The sequence below is a fragment of the Battus philenor genome, unplaced genomic scaffold, assembly GCF_028537555.1.
Source record: "Battus philenor isolate CCGP_79_NKW_IND1 unplaced genomic scaffold, ilBatPhil1.0.hap1 SCAF_23, whole genome shotgun sequence".
NCBI classification, from domain to species: domain Eukaryota; kingdom Metazoa; phylum Arthropoda; class Insecta; order Lepidoptera; family Papilionidae; genus Battus; species Battus philenor.
The window spans coordinates 11,677,475-11,700,986 of record NW_027181686.1 but is presented as its reverse complement, the minus strand read 5'-3'; the positions used below and the strand labels follow the sequence as shown (position 1 = coordinate 11,700,986).

At 33.7% G+C, this 23,512-nt stretch overlaps 1 protein-coding gene across 2 annotated transcripts in view; it reads right to left on the bottom strand.

The window, feature by feature from the left end:
• Positions 1-23,512, bottom strand: part of LOC137924051 (rho GTPase-activating protein 12-like) — a 76,925-nt gene that overhangs the window by 36,608 nt on the left and 16,805 nt on the right. For both annotated transcript variants that reach the window (XM_068767363.1, XM_068767364.1), the window contains exon 2: positions 758-889. In XM_068767363.1, coding sequence (XP_068623464.1) covers positions 758-889 — 132 coding nt within the window. The remainder of the gene's footprint in view (positions 1-757; positions 890-23,512) is intronic.

Sequence of the window (23,512 nt, the reverse complement as noted above, 5' to 3'; positions counted from 1 at the left end):
TAAGTGGTAGATTAATATTACAAGACTACAGATGTAAGGCCGGTTTAAAACGAAAAAAACCGTTTAAAACCGAAGAAACCCATTTTTTTCGATTTTAAACGTTTAGTGTTGACGACTATGTTTTTCTTAAATATAAACACATTATCTATTCCAAACGTAGACATTACCTAGCTAAGTTGAAAAACTATTACCTAGTTAACTATATTGGTTATTTTGAAAAGATTTATCAATCAGTTTCATTCGGTTTAAAACCAAACTCACACACTTGCACTTCTCACGCGGAGGGACGTCAAGATGCAACGTTGCCAGCTCGCCTACTCCACACCACACACACACATACATAGCGTGTTGCATGCGAACATGTCAGTGTTGCCAGTATTGTAAAAAAAATGTACAAATTTGGATTCAATATAAAGGTACTCGTACCAAATATGCCAAACATTACTAAATAACTAAAATGTAATGAGCTGTTATAAAATTAGATTATTAGGTACCCGACTTTTTCTTGAAAGGTAATATTGTTTCTTTATAATTATAGTACTTTATGTGTAATATACTTACCTACATAGGTATAAACTGCATAGGTAACTAACACAAGACCAAGTATTGTAGAGAATGTTGTGTAAAAACACTGTTTTTATATTTTAATAGGCAAGTTTTAAACCGTTTAAAAAGATTTATTTGGGGTTTTAAACCGCCACTTTTGGTTTTAAACGTTTTAAATCGGCTTTTTTACATCTATATACAAGACACTCACCTCGTACCCATGCGCAACAAAGTTCTGCGGCCTGTTGTCGCGGCGTAGAGCGCGATACTGGGTAATGCGGGGAATGACAAGCGGAGGTCTGCGTTCACGGTTGTACACCGCACACTCTTCGGGTGTGATCCACTGTAACAATGGAAAGATTTAATTAAAATTTATTCAAATAGATGTTCTGTATTTAAAAAAAGTTTTGTCAACACCCGTGTATAATAAAAGACCTAATTAACCCTTGGGGCAACCTTCACTAGTCAGACAATATGTTCATAGGTAGAAAAAGAAAGAATTGTAAATATTTTATTTAATTGTTAATTAAATATGTTATACAATAAAAAAATTTGCTTACGCCATTAACCATTCATAATACAATGATTTCCATTTTTTATCACCGTAACTACATAGTATAGTATATATCAACATAAATCGATTAAACAGAAAACTTACTTGATTGTAAGCGCCAGATATTATCTTTTATCTGTAACGCATTTCAAATAGAATCGTCAATGTCACATTGTCGTATAAAGAAATAAATAAACGCTGTATTAAATATAATCTGTAAAAATTAAATTAAACTACTAGTGACATCTCTGATCGCCGCGCATAACTATCGTAAAGCAATCAAGGATTATATTTCATTGCATAATCCTAGATGGCGCTAAACATTTCTCTTTCCATTATAAAAATGATAGTTCATCTAATGGTCACTAGAATTCTTGAAATTAAATTTCTTTAGACGCTTTTGTATATGTACTTATAAACTATATTCATTTATTATTTAAAATGAAAATTTAAATAATGTAAATATTACTTCTCATGTGTTCTATATGTTGAGGTGAACTATCCGTATGTATTATTTAATTATGACAAAAAATTATAACTTCTCACGCACTTACATAAATACACGCAAACATTTTTTCTTTTATTTATATGATTGTAAATAATCAAATATTATTTAGCATAGACAATAATTAAAAATAATTATTAAATAAATTCGTATATATTACTGGCCACGTAAACAGTGCCTTTTAGTACATAAGAGTAAATTATTCTTACGCATTCGGATTCATATTCGAATACCGATTTAAATTCGGACGCCATTAGTGAGTTAGTCGCCATTTTGTTTGGGTCAAAGTTACTGTTAAATAATATATATATACATATAATATGTGATATATATCACAACTTAATTTCATTTACTCGCCATTGAATAGTGAAGAAATACGCCCACTCAAGTGGTAAGTAAAGTAGGTAAATATATTAACATCGTAATATGAATCATATTAGATCTTTTTTTTGCTTAACCTAGCGGATGTTGTGGTTGCCTGTCTTTCAAATCGCATTTAATGACTAATTAAAAATACGATTTTTAATTTTGTTTTATATATGACATTATTAATGTATTTGGAAATCATATATAAATAAAATAAATATATACAAACCACTTCGCCTAGTACTATGTCATTAAATATATTTGTAATATTTTTTTCTATATAAAGACAGACAAATTACTGAAAAAAAATTGTAGATATCTCAATATAACAGCCCCTCGTGTACGGACCCTCGTGTTCCGGATGTACGGAAACGCCGCCAGCGTACTAAAGCGCTGTTCCGGGTTCGATCCCACGAGATAATGTTTGCGGATGTCGCCATTATGAATAATGTTCGCGCAATTATTTTAATACCTGTGCAACATTTTAAATGTCTTTGATCGATTGTTGATGTATATACAGGGTGATTGGTTATAGCTATAGTTTTAAAGAGGTGAATGTACGGAACATTTTGTTCAATTATGGGAACCAAAATCAAAATAGCTTAATGATAATATATTAAGAAAAAGCGTATTTAAAATTCAAATTACAACATATTAAATTTAATTATTGTTTACAGTCTATCCTTGCAGAATTTATACTGCAAAAAGTGAAGTTTCTCTTGATATAGGATGCTGATAAATGAGCTATAAATCTATACATGTATACAACAAAGCGATCGTTGGAAGGTCAAAACGTTTCCACGCGAAAGATCTTTCCCATACCTCAACAATTGAACTTCAAGGTATAACATTGTACTTAATGTGTAGACCTTGAGGTCACTTATCCCTGAATCTGATAATTTTTAAATTAACTTCTGAAGTAGAAACATCTATTACCGCGTTAAGAAAAATCGGCTTCAATTACCAATGTATAAAATATTGTCAAATACGGACAAGTTCTACACTATCTTCTATCGAATAAACAGGCTCTGGTGGTCTAAACTAACAATGATGAAGTGGAATACCAATATATTAGATACATCGGTGATTAATGCTGATTTTAAATATCGCGATAATAGATGCGTTATCTCAAACGTAAATGCATTTGTCAGGGGAATAACTTTTAACGAAGATCTTTGAGCAAAGTTTGTGACCACGTCTCGGATGTCATGACGCATGAATCCGAGGTGGTCGCTCACGGACCAAATGAAGACTCAAGGTCACCCGGAGGTCACACGAGTTTGAAATCAAATATGAAATGAGGAGGTGTTAAGTCTCTTAAAATCATTGAAGGGTTCCGAGTCTACCTAACCTAACACCAGCTTCCTCTTGGCACCTGGTCTTGGACTTCCACATACCGCTATTTCACCGAATTGGGATTCTATACGTGTGATCACTGTAAATGTTCCTATATATATATATAAGAATAAATGATCACTAAATCCATGTATCGCGAACACAAAAAAAATTTAACTTACGAATACCAAGGATATTCTGACTCATCTTAATTGTTAATCAAACGCAGGCGATTCCGGGGGCGTGTATTAGTCATGGCTCCTTTGCCGTGGGTCAAGGTTTAGAGCCCGTCTAGCGGCACCCACTGTCTCTCATTGATCTAACGTCATTCATATTGCAATACATACAGAATTACTACATATTGTGTCACATAGTTATTTTCTGTCTGGAGTTGTTAAATACGTAAATTTAAATTTCACTTTTCTAAACCTCTTCATCTCTCTGTTCATTTTTATACTTACAAAAGAGTATATAAAAGAAAAAAATAATTTTGAATTTGTATTAAATTAATGTTTTTTTTTTCTACACTCCACGGACTGACATAATATTTCCAAACTTTTTGCTTGCGTTTCTGTCAGTGTTTACTGAGTCTCTTAAACTATTTCCTGACTTAAATCTTAACCATTACCACGGCTACACGGTGTTGATTAGTTGGAGCCTGATTGTTTATTGATGCCCAAGGTCTTGGCCCTGGTTCTCATATACGTCCATTTCGCGTTTGGTAACCGCCTCTATTCATCCCTGGTACTCCTCCTCCCTATCGTACCCCACTATAGCGGCCAATCACTTTGGGTTCAACTTCCCCTTCATTTCATGCTAGCTGCTTCAGCTGTTTAATTAACGGTGATCGTTACGTTTCCTTAGACCTCCCTCCGTTGAACTCCCTCACTCACATCTTTGGTACTCCTCCACCCTGTCTCCCCTTGGTACCCCACCATGGCTTACACGCTGATCACTTTGGGTTCCACTTCCCCTTCATACCATGCTAGCTGCTTCAGCTGTTTAATAAACGGTGATCGCTCCTTTTTCTTAGACTCCCCCTCTTCCACTCCCTCACTCTCATCCTTGGTTGTCCTCCTCCCTATCTCCCCTTGGTAACACACTATAGCGTCGAGGCTAATCACTTTGGGTTCAACTTCTCCTTTATTTCATGTTAGCTGCTTCAACTGTTTAATTAGTCTCCCCCTTCCACTCTATCAGAGCAAACTTATTTATGAACGGCCTTCTAGTTGACTTTTACAGTTGACTGCGTTTGAGTTGAAAGACCTGTGAAAGTGCTTATAAAAACCTGTTAATAGAAGCAAAGCTTTAGGTACTCCAAGAACCTCGACGCGAGCCGGTACATTGCTTATTTCAACATAACAGCTGTGAGATCTCCTTTTCTGAACATTGGCCTTTCTTGAAGACACCTGCATCCAGCGTCTAAACTGTCTATACTAATAAGGACAGAAAATATTTGAAAATGGAATTACAAATATTCCAATATTGAACTCATTTGACGATTTTCAATTGTTCTATTTTAGAATCGTCATCCAATATTTTCGAATTTTTGTTAATTAAATCAGTTCATTAGTCAGTTCCATCTGTCATTTAAAAATATTGTTTAAAACAAATATACAGTTTTAAAATTAGTTTAAAATTTATATATATTTCTTCCATATTTATGTGACATAGTTTAATAATCATTTTTTTATAAATCCACTTCTATGTGACTCAAAATATTACATATAGAAATGAGGTCGCTTAAAAATATGCTATGTACGCGATAAAATTTTAATTAAATAAATCATAGTATAATATATCGCAATATAGCATGTAGTTGTTTCTATGATTAGTCGATTATATTTCTCATTGTTTCGTAATAACATTGAATCATCTACCAAACTTCCCGCCATTATGCAATCTGTCATTTCTTTGCCGCCATTTTGAAAAGCATTTTGCCAAGGTGATAGTGCGTTTTTGAACAATCGCATGGCGACCTTTACTAACATTTCCGTAATTATATAACGCTTATACATCGTGACGTGTAAACTATCAATTTGACCATCACTTGACCTCAATTTATCGTCGAGGCGGGTTGAATCAACTTCTTGACCTCATGTCAACGCAGACGGTCCATTCATGTCTTTATCTGTCGTCTTTCTCCAACGCTTACAATGTTATATAGGTGCGAGTGAAGCGGATCGCACCGGATGTGAACTCGATAACTCTTAATTAGTTGGACAGGCGAGGTTTAAATGAAGAATGCATTGTAGTCATTTAGAAATTGTACATTTTATTCCAGTATCCATACAAATGTGTTTAAATGTAAGTAAAAACGAGAGAATTTTAAATACATATAAAATTGCTATTTACTTTCAATAATTGTGCTGTTTATTTTTAAAATATCCCAAATTTCATACGTAAATTTAGATATTAAAAAAAATAATTCCAATGCAATTAAATAAAGGCACAGATTATAAATAGGTACACACTGCTTAGATTTATCTATGTGCTATTCTTTATGATTTATGTGTTAACTTTTCTAATTGTAAAATAAACAAATATAATCAACTATATGCATTGTCTTTTGGTAAATTAAAGATGTAATATAAATTAAATAAACAATTTATTATTTACAACTATTATTACTATTCTAATGTCATGTACAGTACCCGGCGATAAAAATTACACATCGACTTTTTGGAAAGAGACAATTGGCTAATTTCGGCTAAACACAAGAGAGACGGAATTAAAATAAACATTATGACTAAATATAATCATTAAATAGCTCATTAAACAACAAAAACAATAAAAAAATATTTAGAATAATTAATATTCCTTAGTTAGAACGGAATAACGCAAATGTGTTATGACTGGATTTCGCAAACAAAAATCATTAATCAACAAACTTACAAGATAACAAAAAAAATGTTACGGTTTTATTATTGCATTAGTGTAACAAACTGAACCGCATTCCACAGACCATATTACATAAACGAAATATCGATAAAAATAAATAAAGTGTATCGATATAATAAACACTAGGCGAAACGTCATAACATATCAGGGCGCTGTTACATGAGCCATACTTGATTAAAGAGTGGTATACAAGTCTTTGTGCCTTTTCACATGAGTTACGGGTGTTAATCGTCGACATCACTAAGTGGATATTACCCTCCTTTATAATGTAATTGAACGAAAGAATTATGTGGATCTGTCTACATGAAACGATTGTGTTAAAAGAATATATACTACTGATATATTATTTTTATAATATATTCGTGCACGATACATAAATCAATGAAAGTAATCCATTAAGCTGTGACCAGGGCACATGGTGCGAAAAAAGTTGACCTGTTTGTTTATATAGTGGAGACAAATCTACAAGTGTAGCGTATCACATCCACTAGATCAGTGATTCCCAAGTGGTCTATATCGACCCCTGAGGGTCTATAACAACCTGCAAGGGGTCTACGTAAGCGAAAAAAAAATTGGGGGTCCATGAAATGAAAATGGGGATCCACGATAGTGGAACTCAATACATACACTGATAGTACCTATTTACTTACATCATACTTTCTTATAATATCAAAACATTTACATTATTTATAAAAGTAGCTATGAAGTAAAAAAATTGTTTATTTAATGTTACGTATATTTTACATAACATATACAAAATTTTATTTTGAGTAGTTTCAATTTAAATTCAATTAATAAATGTATAAATAAACATGTGTTTTTACTTTAAGTTTTTAACACTAAACTTCACTACAGTTAAAAATTTACAGGAAATCAATATCAGTTAAGTAGGGGGTCTACCCAACACGGAAAAACATGTCAAGAGGTCTACGACACAAAAAAGTTTGGGGAACTCTGCACTAAATGGACAGGAGGCTTCGTTCAAGCTCTATTTGAATTCTAAAGTAGACCTATGGGCACCTATTAGATGAAATAATGTTGATATTTATATATCAACACAACGTACAAAAATAAATATCCTTGCTGTAATTTCATTCGTAACTTTGGTGTTCTATTTACAAAATAAAAATAATCCATTTTTTACAGTCAAATGCTGTTTACCTATCGTCATTTACATCACTGGGTTTGTAGTGATAGAAAGCTAAAGGCAATTAGTGTTATCATGTTTTCGGTGATTATTCTTGATGGCTATGTCTAGATTTTCACCTCCGAGCGCCATTTATTAGTTAAAAAAACCAACACATAACTTCAAAAAATTAACATCTTTGTCATCATTACAACCGTCCACAGCTGAACATAAACCTCACCCACATATTTACAATAAGAATTAATAATTTTACACCACATACTACTAGTATTCTTCTCTAAAAAACATATTGTTAAAACATATAGTATGTGTTTCGAATTATTTTTAAAATCATTTCGATTACATTATATATGTCCAATGATTGACATTTTTTACTTACTTAAAAAGGCGATTGCTATGCGACTTGTAATTACAATACATATTTAATCATATTTAAATAAGTTATAAAACAATTACGTTTAATTTGCATATTTTAAGACAAGATAAAATATTTAATTTATATTTATATAAGTGTATATAAAATAAATTTTGCTAAAATACAATGCGGCACTTGAATAGTAACGCATTTAATGCGATGTCTTACAATATGTATTATCAATCAAGTGATGCCATTTGCAGAGGTCGCCCATCGGCGCCATCTTGGCGGGCTGTCTCCAGTCGGCTACTGTCAGACGTATAATGTTCAAACGCCCAGCCTTTTGGCCATGTTAAAGTTAACATTGTACTCTTAGTTCTTTACATTATTTTATTATTCCTACATTCATATATAGACAGATATATAAAATGTTTCTTAATAAGGATATATTAAATTGCACAATAAGTTTCTTGAATGCACGATTTTGCTGTTCGGGTAATTTTTTTTTTCACATTTTCAACCTTCACAATCAAATCGTCACCTTCATCACCTACCTACTCTAAACTTCGTTGCTATCCCAGTTTGCTATATTATCACAATTTTGACTAAATAAAATAGCTAGTCTTATCAGATCTTTTGGCTGAGATGATGATATTGATGATTAATACATATCGTAAGAAAAGAACCAATACTAATACCAATACGAATACGCATTTATCAGCGGGCTGGCGGGCGGTGCACCACTGCATGTGCGGAAGTGGCTAAATTTTGGTTCTTTTCTTACTTAGGATGGACTTCCGCAAGGTAACGCCTGATTCCATTAAATAATCCATATCGTTTGGTTGTATGCCAGTCCAATTGGCAATCTATGGAGAAAGCAAATGTCCCTCAGTGAACGTCTAGCGGCTGTAATAATAATACAGTAAAGACTCCTTATTCGCGTTTTTAATATTCACAGATTAAAAATATGCGATCAACGCATATTTGCAGCTAAAAATGTCTCTATTCGGATCTAATAAGTACAATTACAATTGATATCCAATACATTATCTTTTGTAAATGCCGCGAAATTAACAATAATAAGTAATAAAATAGATCTTATTATAACTTTACAAACATAGCCGAAATCGCGAATGGAATATGACGATAGGTTCGAACAGATAGAATCAAGTGACATTCAGGAATTATTTAAATCGCCAGATGAAAATTGTGAAATCAAATGTTAAATTCACAGCCCTTAAAAGAAAAAGCGTAAAGAAGTACTGGAAACGTGACATTTAATTTTAAAAATCTTATTGAAGGTTTAGTAATAGCAAATTAACTTTGAGATTTCTTTATGAACATTTATTTGTCTATGGAACGAAATCTAATTAAGAGACAAATTGCAAATTGTGTCAGTCTGAATTGAAACTTTTAAAACTGTCAAGCTAGAAAAAATTACAAAATTCTTCAAACATTTGTTTAAGTATTAAAAAAAATTATTAAAAAAATATTTTGTTACCTAGCAATGTATCTCCTATAATCGCATATAAATGAACATTCCGTATTCACTCAAATAAACAGCTTTTAGTGTAAATCTCGGTATTGCTTAGTTCTGTGGGAAAATCGATTAAAAACTCTTTAAAAAATATATTTTATAATGTAAATGTTTTTTTGTATGTTAGCTGTGTAAATTACGTGAACATTCTGTCAACAAACGACCCTAAAATTAACAATACACGGACACGTGACCCCCGTTCGAGCGGCACAGAGAACGTTGACCTACATATGGCGACCCAGCGACTCGACACACGTGTAAAACACGCCAAATTCACCTTTACCGTACATACATATAAGGTTTATAAATCTAAAATAAATTTACTTTTAGCTACGTATGCAGATTAAAAATATATAACAAAAATTTAAATTTTAAATATGCATTTGCGTACAAATATATTTAAATATAAATAGATCAGTAATATTCAATTTTGTTTCATTATATGTTTAAATAAATACATAGTTTTATTTACTTTTATTTACATAATAATTTTACTAAACTATTTCATTATTAACTTTTTTATGTATGTTATGGTGGACGTAATGTCATATAGGCATTCTTTATCTGTCAAAAATAATATCGATTTTTTACATGAAAATGCCATCTCATCAAAATCAGCCTGTTTTTCATCACCGTCATCATTACAGCAGAGAGTTCACAACTGCACATGGATGAAATCCTGGTTTTTTCTTACGTCATTAAAAGTGCATTATTAAATATTAGTCGATATCTTTTCTCAAAACAAAATTATGTGATACAAAGAAAAAAAAATACGGCTCATATAAGGCAACCATTTTGTTGAATCAATTTAATTCAAACAATAAAATTTACATTACACACTACAAAAAGACTACACAAACACATCAGAATATTGTTCCAAATTTAAACAAAATGGATACTTATAAAGAAAATAGAGAACGTTGTAGCACACTACAAAAGAACACACACACGAAGGTAGCGGACAATATCGTTCTAAATTCAAAAACAGCCGATCAAGCGTCCCGCTTGTTTACGCGCTAGTAAACAATAGTATCAAACAGACAAAGATTGTATATGTACATTCGCAGAGAGTACAAATAGATTACACATGTTATTGCCTAACATGTACCAAATATTTATTTTTCGAATATTTTTGCCTAATATTATTGTTTCATTAATCAAATTTTCAAATAGACTTCAACGTGTATAAGCATTATACTGTAAATTATATTTATGTGTAATAAACATTACGTATGTTTTTTTTTCTTGTTTTTTTTGACATTTTAACAGCTGTAATATCAATTTTAATTAGCTGTTATTTAATTCAATCTGTTTATTTGTTAATAAAAAACGTAAACCAATATTAATAAACATAATACTGTCAAAACAAACGTTTACAAAATCTTCTTTTATTGAAATGGTTAATAAAATTTACTTTTTTATTTACTTAGAAAACTACAGATAACGTAACTATTGTAAATTAAAAATAATTAATCAGACACAAACAAATAGGTGATATGTAATTATATATCAAGATGACATGAATTATAAATTCTTGGTCTTTGTTTGAAAACTGTCATTTTGGTGAAAAAGTGAGAAATGTCAATACGGTGGACCAGCGGATGTTATATTGTTCTACCAAAGACAAAATCTTTTAATAAATACGTTGTTGTTACATTATTTGTACGCAGTACCAACGTGGAACAAAAACTTCTAACATGCACTCAAGGAAAATCGAAACTTTTATTTTATTATTTACATATCTAGTATCACATCTCTTTATTAACTTAGTTTAATAATTATAAAATTTACATTATTGAAACATTAATATTTTCAAATTTATTGACCAATAATCGTCAGTATAAGTAATCATAGAAAATTATTTTTAATTTAAATGGGTTAATATAAATGAATACAATAAAAGCTTGAGTACAGGTAACGAACCCTATAGGCATCGAAATAGAAACACTCCATTGCGTTTCGTCATCTAAATTTTTTTTAATCTTTGACCGCACTAGTTTATTTTGATGGCGCGGGAAGTTGGTTTACGTGGGGATGACGTGTATAAGATAAAATCCGTTTCGTTAGATAAACGGCTTCTGTATTGTTCATTCATAAGACACGCTCGTATCTTTTGATTTTAACTCCCTCGCAGTTAGATAAACCATGGAATAAATTATATAGAAAGTTAACATTGACATTTTATTAACAACTGTCAGACTATACTGCTAGAAGTTATTAGTGTATCTGTGGTAAGTATTGCAACAGAAAAAAAATATGGCGGATTTCAGAGTGATCGCGTTTTACATTATTAAATACGAAAATATGATAATTAATTTTGTGGTCGTTAAGTATTGACAAATCAAGTTATGCGCCTATATACAGGTTGATTAGATATACGTATTTAATCTTTAAATGTTTGAATATGTAGCTGATTTGATGTCAACTAATGTATGGTACAACCTATGATTTAAAATTTATTACTACATATTAAATTAAATTTTTGTTTACTATCTATCCCGGAAAACTTTGCACTGGCAGTATTTATTGGCCTGTCGCATTTTAATAGAAAAAAAGTAAATTTCTAATTTTAAAAAATTCAGAGCGATAAATAGCATAGCTATTTACTAACAAATAAGCTATTTATTAACCCAATTTAGAACTTTTATCTATAATTAACGTTTATACATTTGTCTTGAAATTATGAGACATTTTAAGGATTGCTTATTTTGCTTACATTGTGTTACGTAAAAATATAAATGTTTATTTTCAACTACATAACACTTAAGTCTGTCCATACATTCGATGTTTTTAACACTTTCAAAGTACTCAATAAAAATGCTCCGAACTCAACCTTTTTACGAACAAGGAAAGGATAGTTCCCTAAACACAACGTACACGATATTTACTTCTATTACACTTGTCTTACGGATTATAATACTCTGAAGGTTTATTTATTAGCCAGTATGTATTTTATACATAGATTAATACAGTAGTAACGACTTTTTAAGAGTTTTCTATTTACGGCAACGCATTGCGGTTGTCTTGAAGAGAAAATTCTTAGTGTTCATATATGTGCAGCTATAAAACTGTTCCATAAACAATAATTTAAATATTTCCCGCCATAAATATCAAAACTTTTGAATTGTTTGTAAAATATTTAGTTCACAGTTCCCCAAACTTTTTTGTGTCGTAGACCCCTTGCCATGTTTTTCCGTGTTGGGTAGATCCCCTACTTACCTGATATTGATTTCCTGTAAATTTCTATCTGTAGTGAAGTTTGGTGTTAAAAACTTAAGGTAAAACACTAGTTAAATTAAAACTACTCAAAACAAAATTTTGTATCTGTTATGTAAAATATACGTAACATTAAATAAACAATTTTTTTACTTCATAGGTACTTTTATAAATAATGTAAATGTTTTGATATTATAAGATAGTATGATGTAAGTAAATAGGTACTATCAGTGTATGTGTTGAGATCCACTATCGTGGACTCCCATTTTCATTTCATGGACCCCCAAACTTTTTTTCGCTGACGTAGACCCCTTGCAGGTTGTCATATACCCCTAGGGGTCGATATAGACCATTTTGGAAATAACTGATTTAGTTCAACATGACCTTGCGATTCAATGTTATCCAGTTGTTTGAGTCCACAAATACACCTACTGGAAGGTATAGGCCTCCCCCAGAGATATCTATGGAGGGATTAATCGCCAACTTTGCAGGAAGTATTGTGATACGCAGAGGGCGTTGCTATCGGGCCTCTGGAAACTTGTTTATCGAACCCGCGACCTACGATCACAATCCTCAGTCCACTATCACTGAGCTACTAATGTATTTATTGCTACTAATACTTGTTTTCCTCTCCATTATTACAAATGCAATAACATGATACTTGAACCCATATTGATTCTGTACAATAATGTGACGTCGCAACGGTGACGTCACGCTTTCTTAACACACTGCGAAGCTATGTCATGTATGTTTTTCTCTACTCCGTTATTCTTCCTTTCAATTAGAAGAGTCGCTGAAGTTTGTTCCGCAACTTCTTCTCCAAGAGGTAAAGTCTTCCAACCAAGCCGAGGTTCGGCCCACTCCGGTGCCATATAATATATATCCGGTGCCATAGACATATAATGCTTAGTACACCAGCGATAAACCATGTTGACCTGTACGGTATGTAATGGAATCAGGCGTAACCTTGCGGAAGTCCATCCTAAGTAAGAAAAGAACCATATCATATTCAGCCACTTCCGCACATGCAGTGGTAGTCGTGCAACAAAGTGCACCGCCTGCCAGCCCAAGAGTAACTCTGTGTTTGGCACTAATCGGTGTAACATAACTTGAGATGCCCCGTGGAGGGGTGAAAGACGTGTTGAGTGAATTAACGGTGGTAGTTGTGTAATTCGCATTGTTTGCCGCACGCGCATTTATCAGCAGGCTTTACAATAAAATCGGTTATTAACAATTGTTTCAATTTTTTTTTTGTGAAAACCGTGTAAAAGTGTAAAACAAGTACCGTGTAAATCGGGGGATAGGTATACATACATTTTTATTTTTTATTTATTAAATTCTATATTCTATATCTCTCACATACTATATCAGTTTTTTTTCTCATTCTACTTTTAGACATATATATATATAATACTAGCTGATCCCGCAAACGTTGTTTTGAAAAAAATATTTTTAATTTTCAATTTAAAAATAAGGGTTGATCGTAGAGGGGTGAAAATTTAGGGTTGTATGTATTTTTGTATATTGTATCATAAAAAAATAAAAACAAAAAATTTCGTCAAAAATATAAAAAAAAATTTTTAAGGGTGAACAACCCTTATCACTTAGGGGCATGAAAAATAGATAGTAGCCGATTCTTAGACCTACTAAATACGCATTTAAAATTTGGTAAAAATCGGTCAAGCCGTTTCAGAGGAGTTCAAGTTCGAACACCGTGACACGAGAATTTTATAAATTAGATATAGCTAAATAAACACTATAAGGTCACAACAGTGTTTCGTCTTCATTTATAAACGTACAGACGGTCAGACGCCTTGCCAATCCTTGGACATCCTTAAGCACCCATTAGCTTCTATTTAAGGCTCTGTAAGGCGTATCGTATGCGCAACACATTAAATTTCAAAACGCACACCTCGCCCGCGTCTAGAATACTAAAGCGACATGTAAACCCGTTTCATTGTGCGACTTAGTCGCACAAGTTAATTGGCTTAAGTGATACAACTTAACCCTTTACTTGTGCCGTTATATAAGAAGAAAAATATATATTTATATTTCTACCTCGATGATAGTAGGTAATTTTAAGTGTAAAACTCGAAGCGTAAAAGTCGCAGTGTAAAACTCGCACCCCTTTGGGGTGCGAGACGGTGTGAAGGTTGTGGCGTGAACTAAATGATGCCCAGAGGATGAATAGGACCAAGGCGTGAATTTATAACGTAAATTCTAATTGGCCCCGGCGCGTGAGACGTCACGTAGCTGGTGTACGCAACCGACACAAAGAGTGTGCGTCGGTGCGTGAGACGACACCTAGCTAGTGAACGCCGAGGCCAGGATCCTTCTGCCTGGCAAATGTGAACTGTTCTCGCTGGTGCGCGGGCGCATAGGAATTTTTGTTATAAAAACAAAGATCCGCTGAACCAATAGCACGCTCCCACGACCCCACGCCACTTGAGACGTACCGTTACCCGCTAAGGGTTGAACAATTTTTTGCTGTATTGCGATTTATGAGACGTTTCTCGTGTTTATATTTTTTTGGTTAAAATTTTAACTAAGATTCATGGGACGTTAACTTGCAACGTTACATACTTACCGCAGTACGTTCCGCCGAAGTATACTCTACTGAACCATGTGCGAAGTGTGTATTGCATGGCTGTAGGCTGATATTCCAATTTTCTCATTCGTGTTACACATTTAAATATTCTACTGGTATATTAAAACATAAGTTAGGATAATTGTTAGTAATTTATATGGCTGTGATAAATCTTAAAATAGGGATCTACACATAGCGTACATTACAAGATGGATGCCGGCTAACTCTGGCGCTGGTAACGAAAGGGTTAAGGAGACACTTAAATTGATTGTTTATACGTCAAAAGTCTAGTGTTGTGATTGAAAATATTTATCGATATTTGTAAAATATCTCTATAGTTTTATCGATAACATAATTAGGCATAACATCTTGATTGGTTATGTCAAAATCAAAATATTCTTTATTCGAATAGACCGTTACATGCAACAATCAAAATTCAATCAACATAAATTGTCGACATTGTTGTCGCAACAGGAAGCTACCACCAGCTCGGAAGGCAGTTCTGCTGAAACCGGGGAGAAACTAAACAGTTGCTCTTTACAAATATAGTTTTATAGATGCGCGACAATAATTAGCTTCCTATATATATTTAAATCTATAAATAATTATTAAATTATATATATACATATATACAATATAAAAAATTTATTTTTACTTAGATTAATTTTTTTATACATTACGAAGTTTATATTACAATTATCCCAAGTAAACTGTAATCTATTTATAAATTTAAATAGCTGACTTTTCGAAAGTGTTCAACAAATCGTATTTGTAAGAATAAATATTTGTGTCATTATTTTATACATGTAAACAATCACCCTGTATATATAAATGAATTTATTATTAGGCAACAGCGCAGTATGAACGGGCCAACCAACCGCCCAGCGTTACATTATTCATTGAACCTTATTTCCTGAACAATTGTTTATAAATGTTTTGCAACGTTTTGCAAAAGTAGGTTAAGATTTCAACTAATTTCTTGTCTAATTTTAAATTGTACTTGTACTTTACACGACTCTAACTGCAACTAGTGATATTACATTGTATGATGACAAATAGCAAACTAGCATTGTAAATTAATTGTTAAATATATTACAGCTGTATCGTCTCATATACTAAACGGCAGGGGCGGCTGTAGCTCGTGTAGCGCACGTGTGCAATGAAATCCTGGCGCCCCCTAGACCTGACCCCCCCCCCCCCGGCCATAACTAATAACTTTGCCGTCGTAACAAGAAAGTTTTTTCATATTCCAACAAGCTATTTTATAAGCAGGTATAGCTTACAGTATGGTATGTTACGGCTTCTAAATTTTAAATACGTGAAATTAGGTTTATTTCGAATTGAAACAAAATGTTCGAAAAAGAAGTCGTACATATGGCGCTCGCGTTTGATAACTGCCGCCACCGCGCTGGCTGGCCGCTTTATATCATTGTTGTACCATGATGGTCCGAGACGATGCTCTTAGCTGTCTCAGGGAGCACGGCGGCGCCCGTGTGCATTGCACACCCTGCACTATAGGTTAAGCTGCCCTTGCTAAACGGTATCAGGATTCGACAAATCTTTCTATCTTTTATATCTGTCTTGGTAATCCTTACGGGACGTCTATGCCTTGCAATGTGCTTCTTATCGTCTGTCAATATGAAGCACTATTTTATAGAAACTAAAAACAAATTGAACTTATGTTTTATCTTTCAATTTAAACCTTCGAGTGTCTATAAAACGACTGGATCTAAGAAAGGCCTACAAGTTTATATCCTTTACCAATACAATATCTGTTTAAACACAATACACACAAACATCGCCTCTATGAAGATGCCAAAAGTAGGGAATCGTTTCTCAGTTTTTGTAAAGCAATAGTCAAACATGTTACAAAAATAAACATGTAAAACAGTGTAATAGAGTAAACATAAAACTGTTAATAAAAATGTGAAATAGAGAAATAAGGCGATGTATGAATGAGAATTAGAACGAAAGAGAAAGATAGAATGAATTGTGGAAAGAACAAATGGAACGATAGATTATGTGAAGAATGATAGTAGAGAATACAAATGAAAAGGACAGTGAAAAAAAATAATAAGACAACAAACGACCCACTCCTTCCCAAAGATAGTGGAAGGAGATTAAAAAAACACAATATACATGCAAAATTCAAAACGCATATTAAAAGGAAATAGACGGAAGAGAAATATAAGTTGAAAAACTGCCTGTACTAATGTTTCGACTGCAAAAAGTCTTTTATTCATTTGTAATATACGGAATCAGATTTTGTAATAAAATTCCGCAAAACAAAAATCTGAAAAAAAAAGTACCAATGGCTGGGTAGCATACATTGCGCGCTTGACGCGTTCAAAGTCCGCTTTATAGTACAAAAGTTGCCATAAGCACCTAAAACGAGTTACCGTCGAATTGAACAACATCACCGCACGCGTATCAAGGTAACGGGCCGAGGTCAGGACGACGCTTAACAGATAAGAGTTTGTTGACACGCATTTCAGCAAACGTCAAAGCAGTAACGACAAGGAAAACTAACTCACAAGTACGTAACAAGAGATATTTCAATCAATTATTTAATAATTACAACGGAATATATTTTAAATAAGTCTTGAACAAGCTACACGAAAGCCTACGACATAATTATGTGTGTTACTAGTGATGATTTATGTCTCACATTCTGAGCCTCATTTGAAAGTTCACAGTCGCTTAACGAACTTTAGAGAGAGGAGGGTTGGGTTTGAGATGATGAAGTAGCAGTAGGCAGACCAAATGAGCGGAACATTGCCGCTGGAACTATAATTTTCTAATGTGAAGACGGTCTGGCAAAATAGCAGTAGAAAGTCCACTTACAAAAACGATATTGCTGAGGTCGCTTGTAAGTCGTTGAAAGCTCCTAAGTTTTTAGGTTAAGACCATGTCCAGCTGTGGTAATATAACTTAAATGACGATGACGATGATGTCTACAAAGCCTAAGATAATTTAAAATCAAAATAAAATACTTGTTAAAAAAATAGTAACATATTTCAGAGTGGTCGCTTTATTTATTTTTCCTGTCTTCCCTGGAATAACTACAGGTAGCACGATTCGTTCCTCTATATCCTTTTCTTATACTCGGTTTATTTGTTTCTGTTTATATTTATTTCTATAACTCTCTTGCAGTACTCTTGGAAGGTCCGGCAACTGTCTTATCTATCTACCAGCGAGGCAATGGCATCCTCACTGATCCCTATCCAGCTGATATTTTACCTTCAGCTCGTAGCTCAGTTCTTGTGCTACAGTCTGGTCCACCAAATAGTATCAGATTGAGAAGCACTTCTGTTCTCAGATCCTTTACAGACGCTCTTCCTTGAGGAGACATCGGCTCGGACGTTTATTGTCTCATTTATTTGTATCACAATTATTGAGAGGAAAGTAAATGTAAGTCACCGCCTAAGTCGGAGTCGGACTAAGACGCGATCGACAAATCGACATTTGTCTCATTCTACCGCTCGTGTACAACCAGAATCGACAATCGCTTGCGTAGAAACACAAACATGTCTGTCAAATCTAGTTCAAATCAAAATTGGAATAACAAGGAACAGTTTCGAATAAACGCAGAAGACGCCATCACGTGTCATCTCAAATGAGACGATTTAAAACATTCATCTGATTAGCAATCTGCACATGTGGTCTAAAAATGAATATTACATAGATTTATTGCTAATTTAAACTAAAAAAATGATGAATCAAATCTGTCTCTATGCTACCAAATTGTGTTTATAAGGAGTATGACGTCAACAATTCCGACGTCATCATATTATATCTGTAACTAAAACAAACCTCCAATACCATACAGTTTCAAAGACCTCAGAACAAGGACCCTATCTACAGTTTACTTGCGTAGAATAGTAAAATACTTCGATCAGATTCGTTAATCAGAAGCACATAGATGTTGGTAATGAAAGTAAAAAGTCTAAAGGACTGTCGCAGTTGCAAAAGCGTCCAATACCACCGTGCACAGCTAAATAAGAATTTATCAATCCTGTAAAGTCTAGAAAGAGCAGAAACTGATATAATTGACCACGACAATCAGCAATAATACGAATTACTTTTTTAGTATTTATTTTTAGTAGTAGATTAGTGCAAAACACAGAGACTCTGTGTTTGGCACTAATCAGTGTAACATAGCTCCCGAAGATGCCCCGTGGAGGGGTGAAACACGTGTTGGGTGATTTGACGGTGGCAGTTGTGTAATTCGCATTGTTTGCCGCATACGCATTTATCAGCGGGCCGGCGGGCGGTGCACTTTGTTGCACGACTACTACTGCATGTGCGGAAGTGGCTAAATATTGGTCCTTTTCTTACTTAGGATGGACTTCCGCAAGGTAACGCCTGATTCCATTCAATATTTATGGAAATTACTGAATAGAAGAATTGCAGAAGCGAATGAAGTAACGAATAACTAACGGATATGTTATCAAAAGGCACTGGTTATTTGGAATATCGCGAAATTGATAATCATAATGTCAGTCAGTAGACGCCCAAAGCAAGGAATAGAACCTTCAAAGATCCTCGAAATCACAGGTATTTTGCTGTCTGCATTCAGCAACTTTCTGCTTTGCTTCTGCTCTTTCTTCTGCTACCTCCACTACCACTCTATCTAGTGGAGATCCTGCCCCCGTGGCGACTACTGAGTCACGATCAAGACTTGAGAAACTTTTGGCACTAACTTGCCACTTCACACTAGTAATTTTTATACCTACGTCATTGACCTTATTTTTTATGTAAGAAAAGGACCAATATTTAGCCACTTCCGCACATGCAGTGGTAGTCGTGCAACAAAGTGCACCGCCCGCCAGCCCGCTGATAAATGCGTATGCGGCAAACAATGCGAATCACACAACTGCCACCGCCAAATCACTCAACACGTGTTTCACCCCTCCACGGGGCATCTTCAGGTGTTATGTTACACCGATTAGTGCCAAACACAAAATTATTTTTTATGATCTCGCAGCAATGGTGACTTTAATGATTTATATCGAACTCAATGTAAAAGAACACGACTAAGATATATATTGCACTGATGTGTACTTCATATTAAGAAATAATTGATATCAATACGGACTCCATGCGTCATACACAATTACTCCAGCAAAACAATGATCGAAAAACAAACCATAAAGCAGAGACAAAACAACGTGATTAATGAGAAACACGCACACATGGACGTTTTAATGTAATTACAATTGATTCATTATTAAAAAGCGACCGCAAACTTTAACACGTCATCGGCACAAACCTGCCCAGCGATGGGCTTACGGTGGACAACATCCGGTCAGCGGTGACTCAAGAATCAATCGACACAATTGTGATGCAAAAGTAATATTTACTTTGCAAATAGAGAATACCATTCAAATAATGAGGTCAATATGACTTGTTTTACATACCAATATATTTGTTAGATATATTCCGAACAATAAGAAGAAAAACTGGATGATGTCTTTAATAAACATATCCTTTTAATTAAACTTAAACCAGAGTTCCCCAAACTTTTTTTGTGTCATAGAGACCCCTTGCCATGTTTTTCCGTGTTGGGAAGATCCCCTACTTACCTGATATTGATTTCCTGTAAATTTCTAACTGTAGTGAAGTTTAGTGTATGTTCAAAATGTATTGCGACCACAAAGCGAATACCAACATCCTACAACTTACACAATTTTATAAACATATATAATTTTTTTTTACTTTATAGGTACTTTTATTTTATAGTATGATGTAAGTAAATAGGTACTATCAGTGTATGTGTTGAGATCCGCAATCGTGGACCCCCATTTTCATTTCATGGACCCCCAAATTTTTTTTCGCTGACGTAGACCCTTTGCAGGTTGTCATAGACTCCTAGGGGTCGATATAGACCACTTTGGGAATCACTGACTTAAACTAATCTTTGATTTCTTATCGGACGCCACGTTTCGTATGCTTAATTCTCACCGGGTTGTAGTTATTATAATATATATGAAGAAAATATGTTTTTTTCATTATTCATTTCATTTTAACAATTTAAAAAAAAATATATTTATTTTCCGAAAAACGTTATACATTTATTTATATGTATTTAATGTGTAGTATTTTTGTAACAATCTCCAACATGAGGAAATGGTTTCCTTTTTCACGTTTCACAGCAGTATAGTGTTGTTTTCCTTCCTTCAGGCTACCTACGATTAGAACATACTAAGTAGTCGTTGCGTTTTCCTGTACCATCAGGTTGCAAGATATGTAGTTTCCCATCCAATCTCCCCTCATTATCTGATATTGAAGATACTATTAAAATTAATAAATTTAATTTTTAATCAAAAAAAAAGTAATTCAAAATGCTGCATTAGGTAAATGCTTTGTTGGTAATGATAAACTAAAAAGACAGTCGTATGCGCATTCAATAGGCAGCAAGTTGCATCATGATCCAACTTGTCGCCTCACACGTGACATACCAGCGCTGTAGAGAACTACCGTTATCACGACGTCAGAGGAGACTATAATTATTACTTTGAAGTTATAGATCAGGGGTGGCCAACCTGCGGCTCGCAATCGACAGAACCCGAGCTCTCTTTTAATTTTGGTGTGATTATTTTTTTAAAAAATCCTGAAAACCAAACACCGTACAATAACTAAAGAGCATCTGAACTGTTGTCACTAATTATTAACTGTGTTTAATATACATTTCGTGCCACATTTTATACGTGTTAAATAAATATAATTTCTGTAATTTATTTAATACCTTTTTGTACATATTACGTATTTAAAACGTGTTAATTTTGGATTTGTGACAATTTTTCCTTAAAAATATTAGAAAATAAATTAATGCAATTACATCAAATTGATCACTTTATACAGTGATTGTAAACAGTTGTAAAAGCTTCAAAGTTTTTTAACAGTTTTATTTAGTTCGACCCGTACGTAATTTATTTGGGTCAAAATTAGAAATTGAAATTTAAGCACCTTTCCGTTGTCAGATTGATCTGAAATTTGGTACACACATTTAATTTAGATGACAATACAATATAATAAAATCAATAACATTATAAATCTAAGATGGCCGCCGATACAAAATGGCGGATTACATAATTTTCCTTAACCCCTCAATATGGGTATCAAATGAAAGGGCTACACTAGTAAAACACGATGATTATGTCAAAATTTAAAATTCAAGATGGACGCCGTTCCAATATGGCGGACTAGGAACATATTTTTCCACAACCACCACAATATGGGTATCAAAAAACCATTTAACTTAAAAGTTTTTTAAATGTATTTATTTAGCTGGCAAATGAGCTGTATATTCTTTTTTAAAGTTTGTACACATATAATAAATTATCCTACTTTTCAAGCATATTTAAACTTGAATCAAAACAGTCGGCCTTTTTATCGCACTATTGTACAAAACCCCAGCACGTGGCGTGTATATAAGATAACTATATTAAAACAGATGTTCGACATATCGTCAGTTACAACGTATTAAAGTTTACATATCACAAATGTGATACAGCTGGATACCAATATAAATATTTACGATCATAATTTTGTTATAAAAATTTTTTGTTCGACATCAATTTATGGGACCCCCGTAGATTGATATAGCCGTCATAATATTATATTGCTTATGGAGTACTAATCACAAGCTGTGATGGCGGAGCGGTGAAGAACTAAGACTTACAATCATAGGTCGCGAATTTGAATTGGAAACCGTCTTATATAAATCTCACTTCGTTCAATAATTATATAGGATCTTCATTTATTTGTCTTTATATCACAGTTTATTTCCCTTTTTTTGTTTTAGTTAAATTGTTTATGGAATAAACTTTATTTGTTGGCTCCTATCATAGGTACAATGTCCTTCCAACGGAAATCTAGAAATGTCTGTCGACTTTCCTTATAACTAGTGAGGTGTTCTCTTCTGGATACTTCTTTTTGCAACCGAAACTGATAATCTGCTCTTTTCTCTCCAAATACGGGACGGTTACAGGCATTCCCTTAAATTCATCTTGTTGCCAAATGTATACATACCACGTTTCACGTTATTTTATTGAAGTCGTGTGGAATGTGTTTCCGAACGCACTTTGACGACCATAGATAACAAATATTTTTTTTATTGTCAAAAAAGAAATTATGCAAGTTTCGGCGGCAAATCTATTTTTTTTTAATAGATATTTGTAATTATTAAATACCTACCAGGAAACATTTTTTCCAGGCCGCAATAATAAACCATGCATTTAAGGGTTAAGTTTTTTTTTTTGGACTTTCACTGAGTACTTTTTTTTGGTTTCGGGGGGGGGGGAGGGGGGAATCATCCGGACGTTCAGGATCCCCAGCCTCTGGGAGGAGGACAGGGGTATGTAAGATTCACGATGGATATCACGATGGTACGAGACCACGTCGAACCATCGTCCGCCTCAGAGTCGCCGAAGCTAGTGGGAGTTTAGGGCCCCCACCCTAA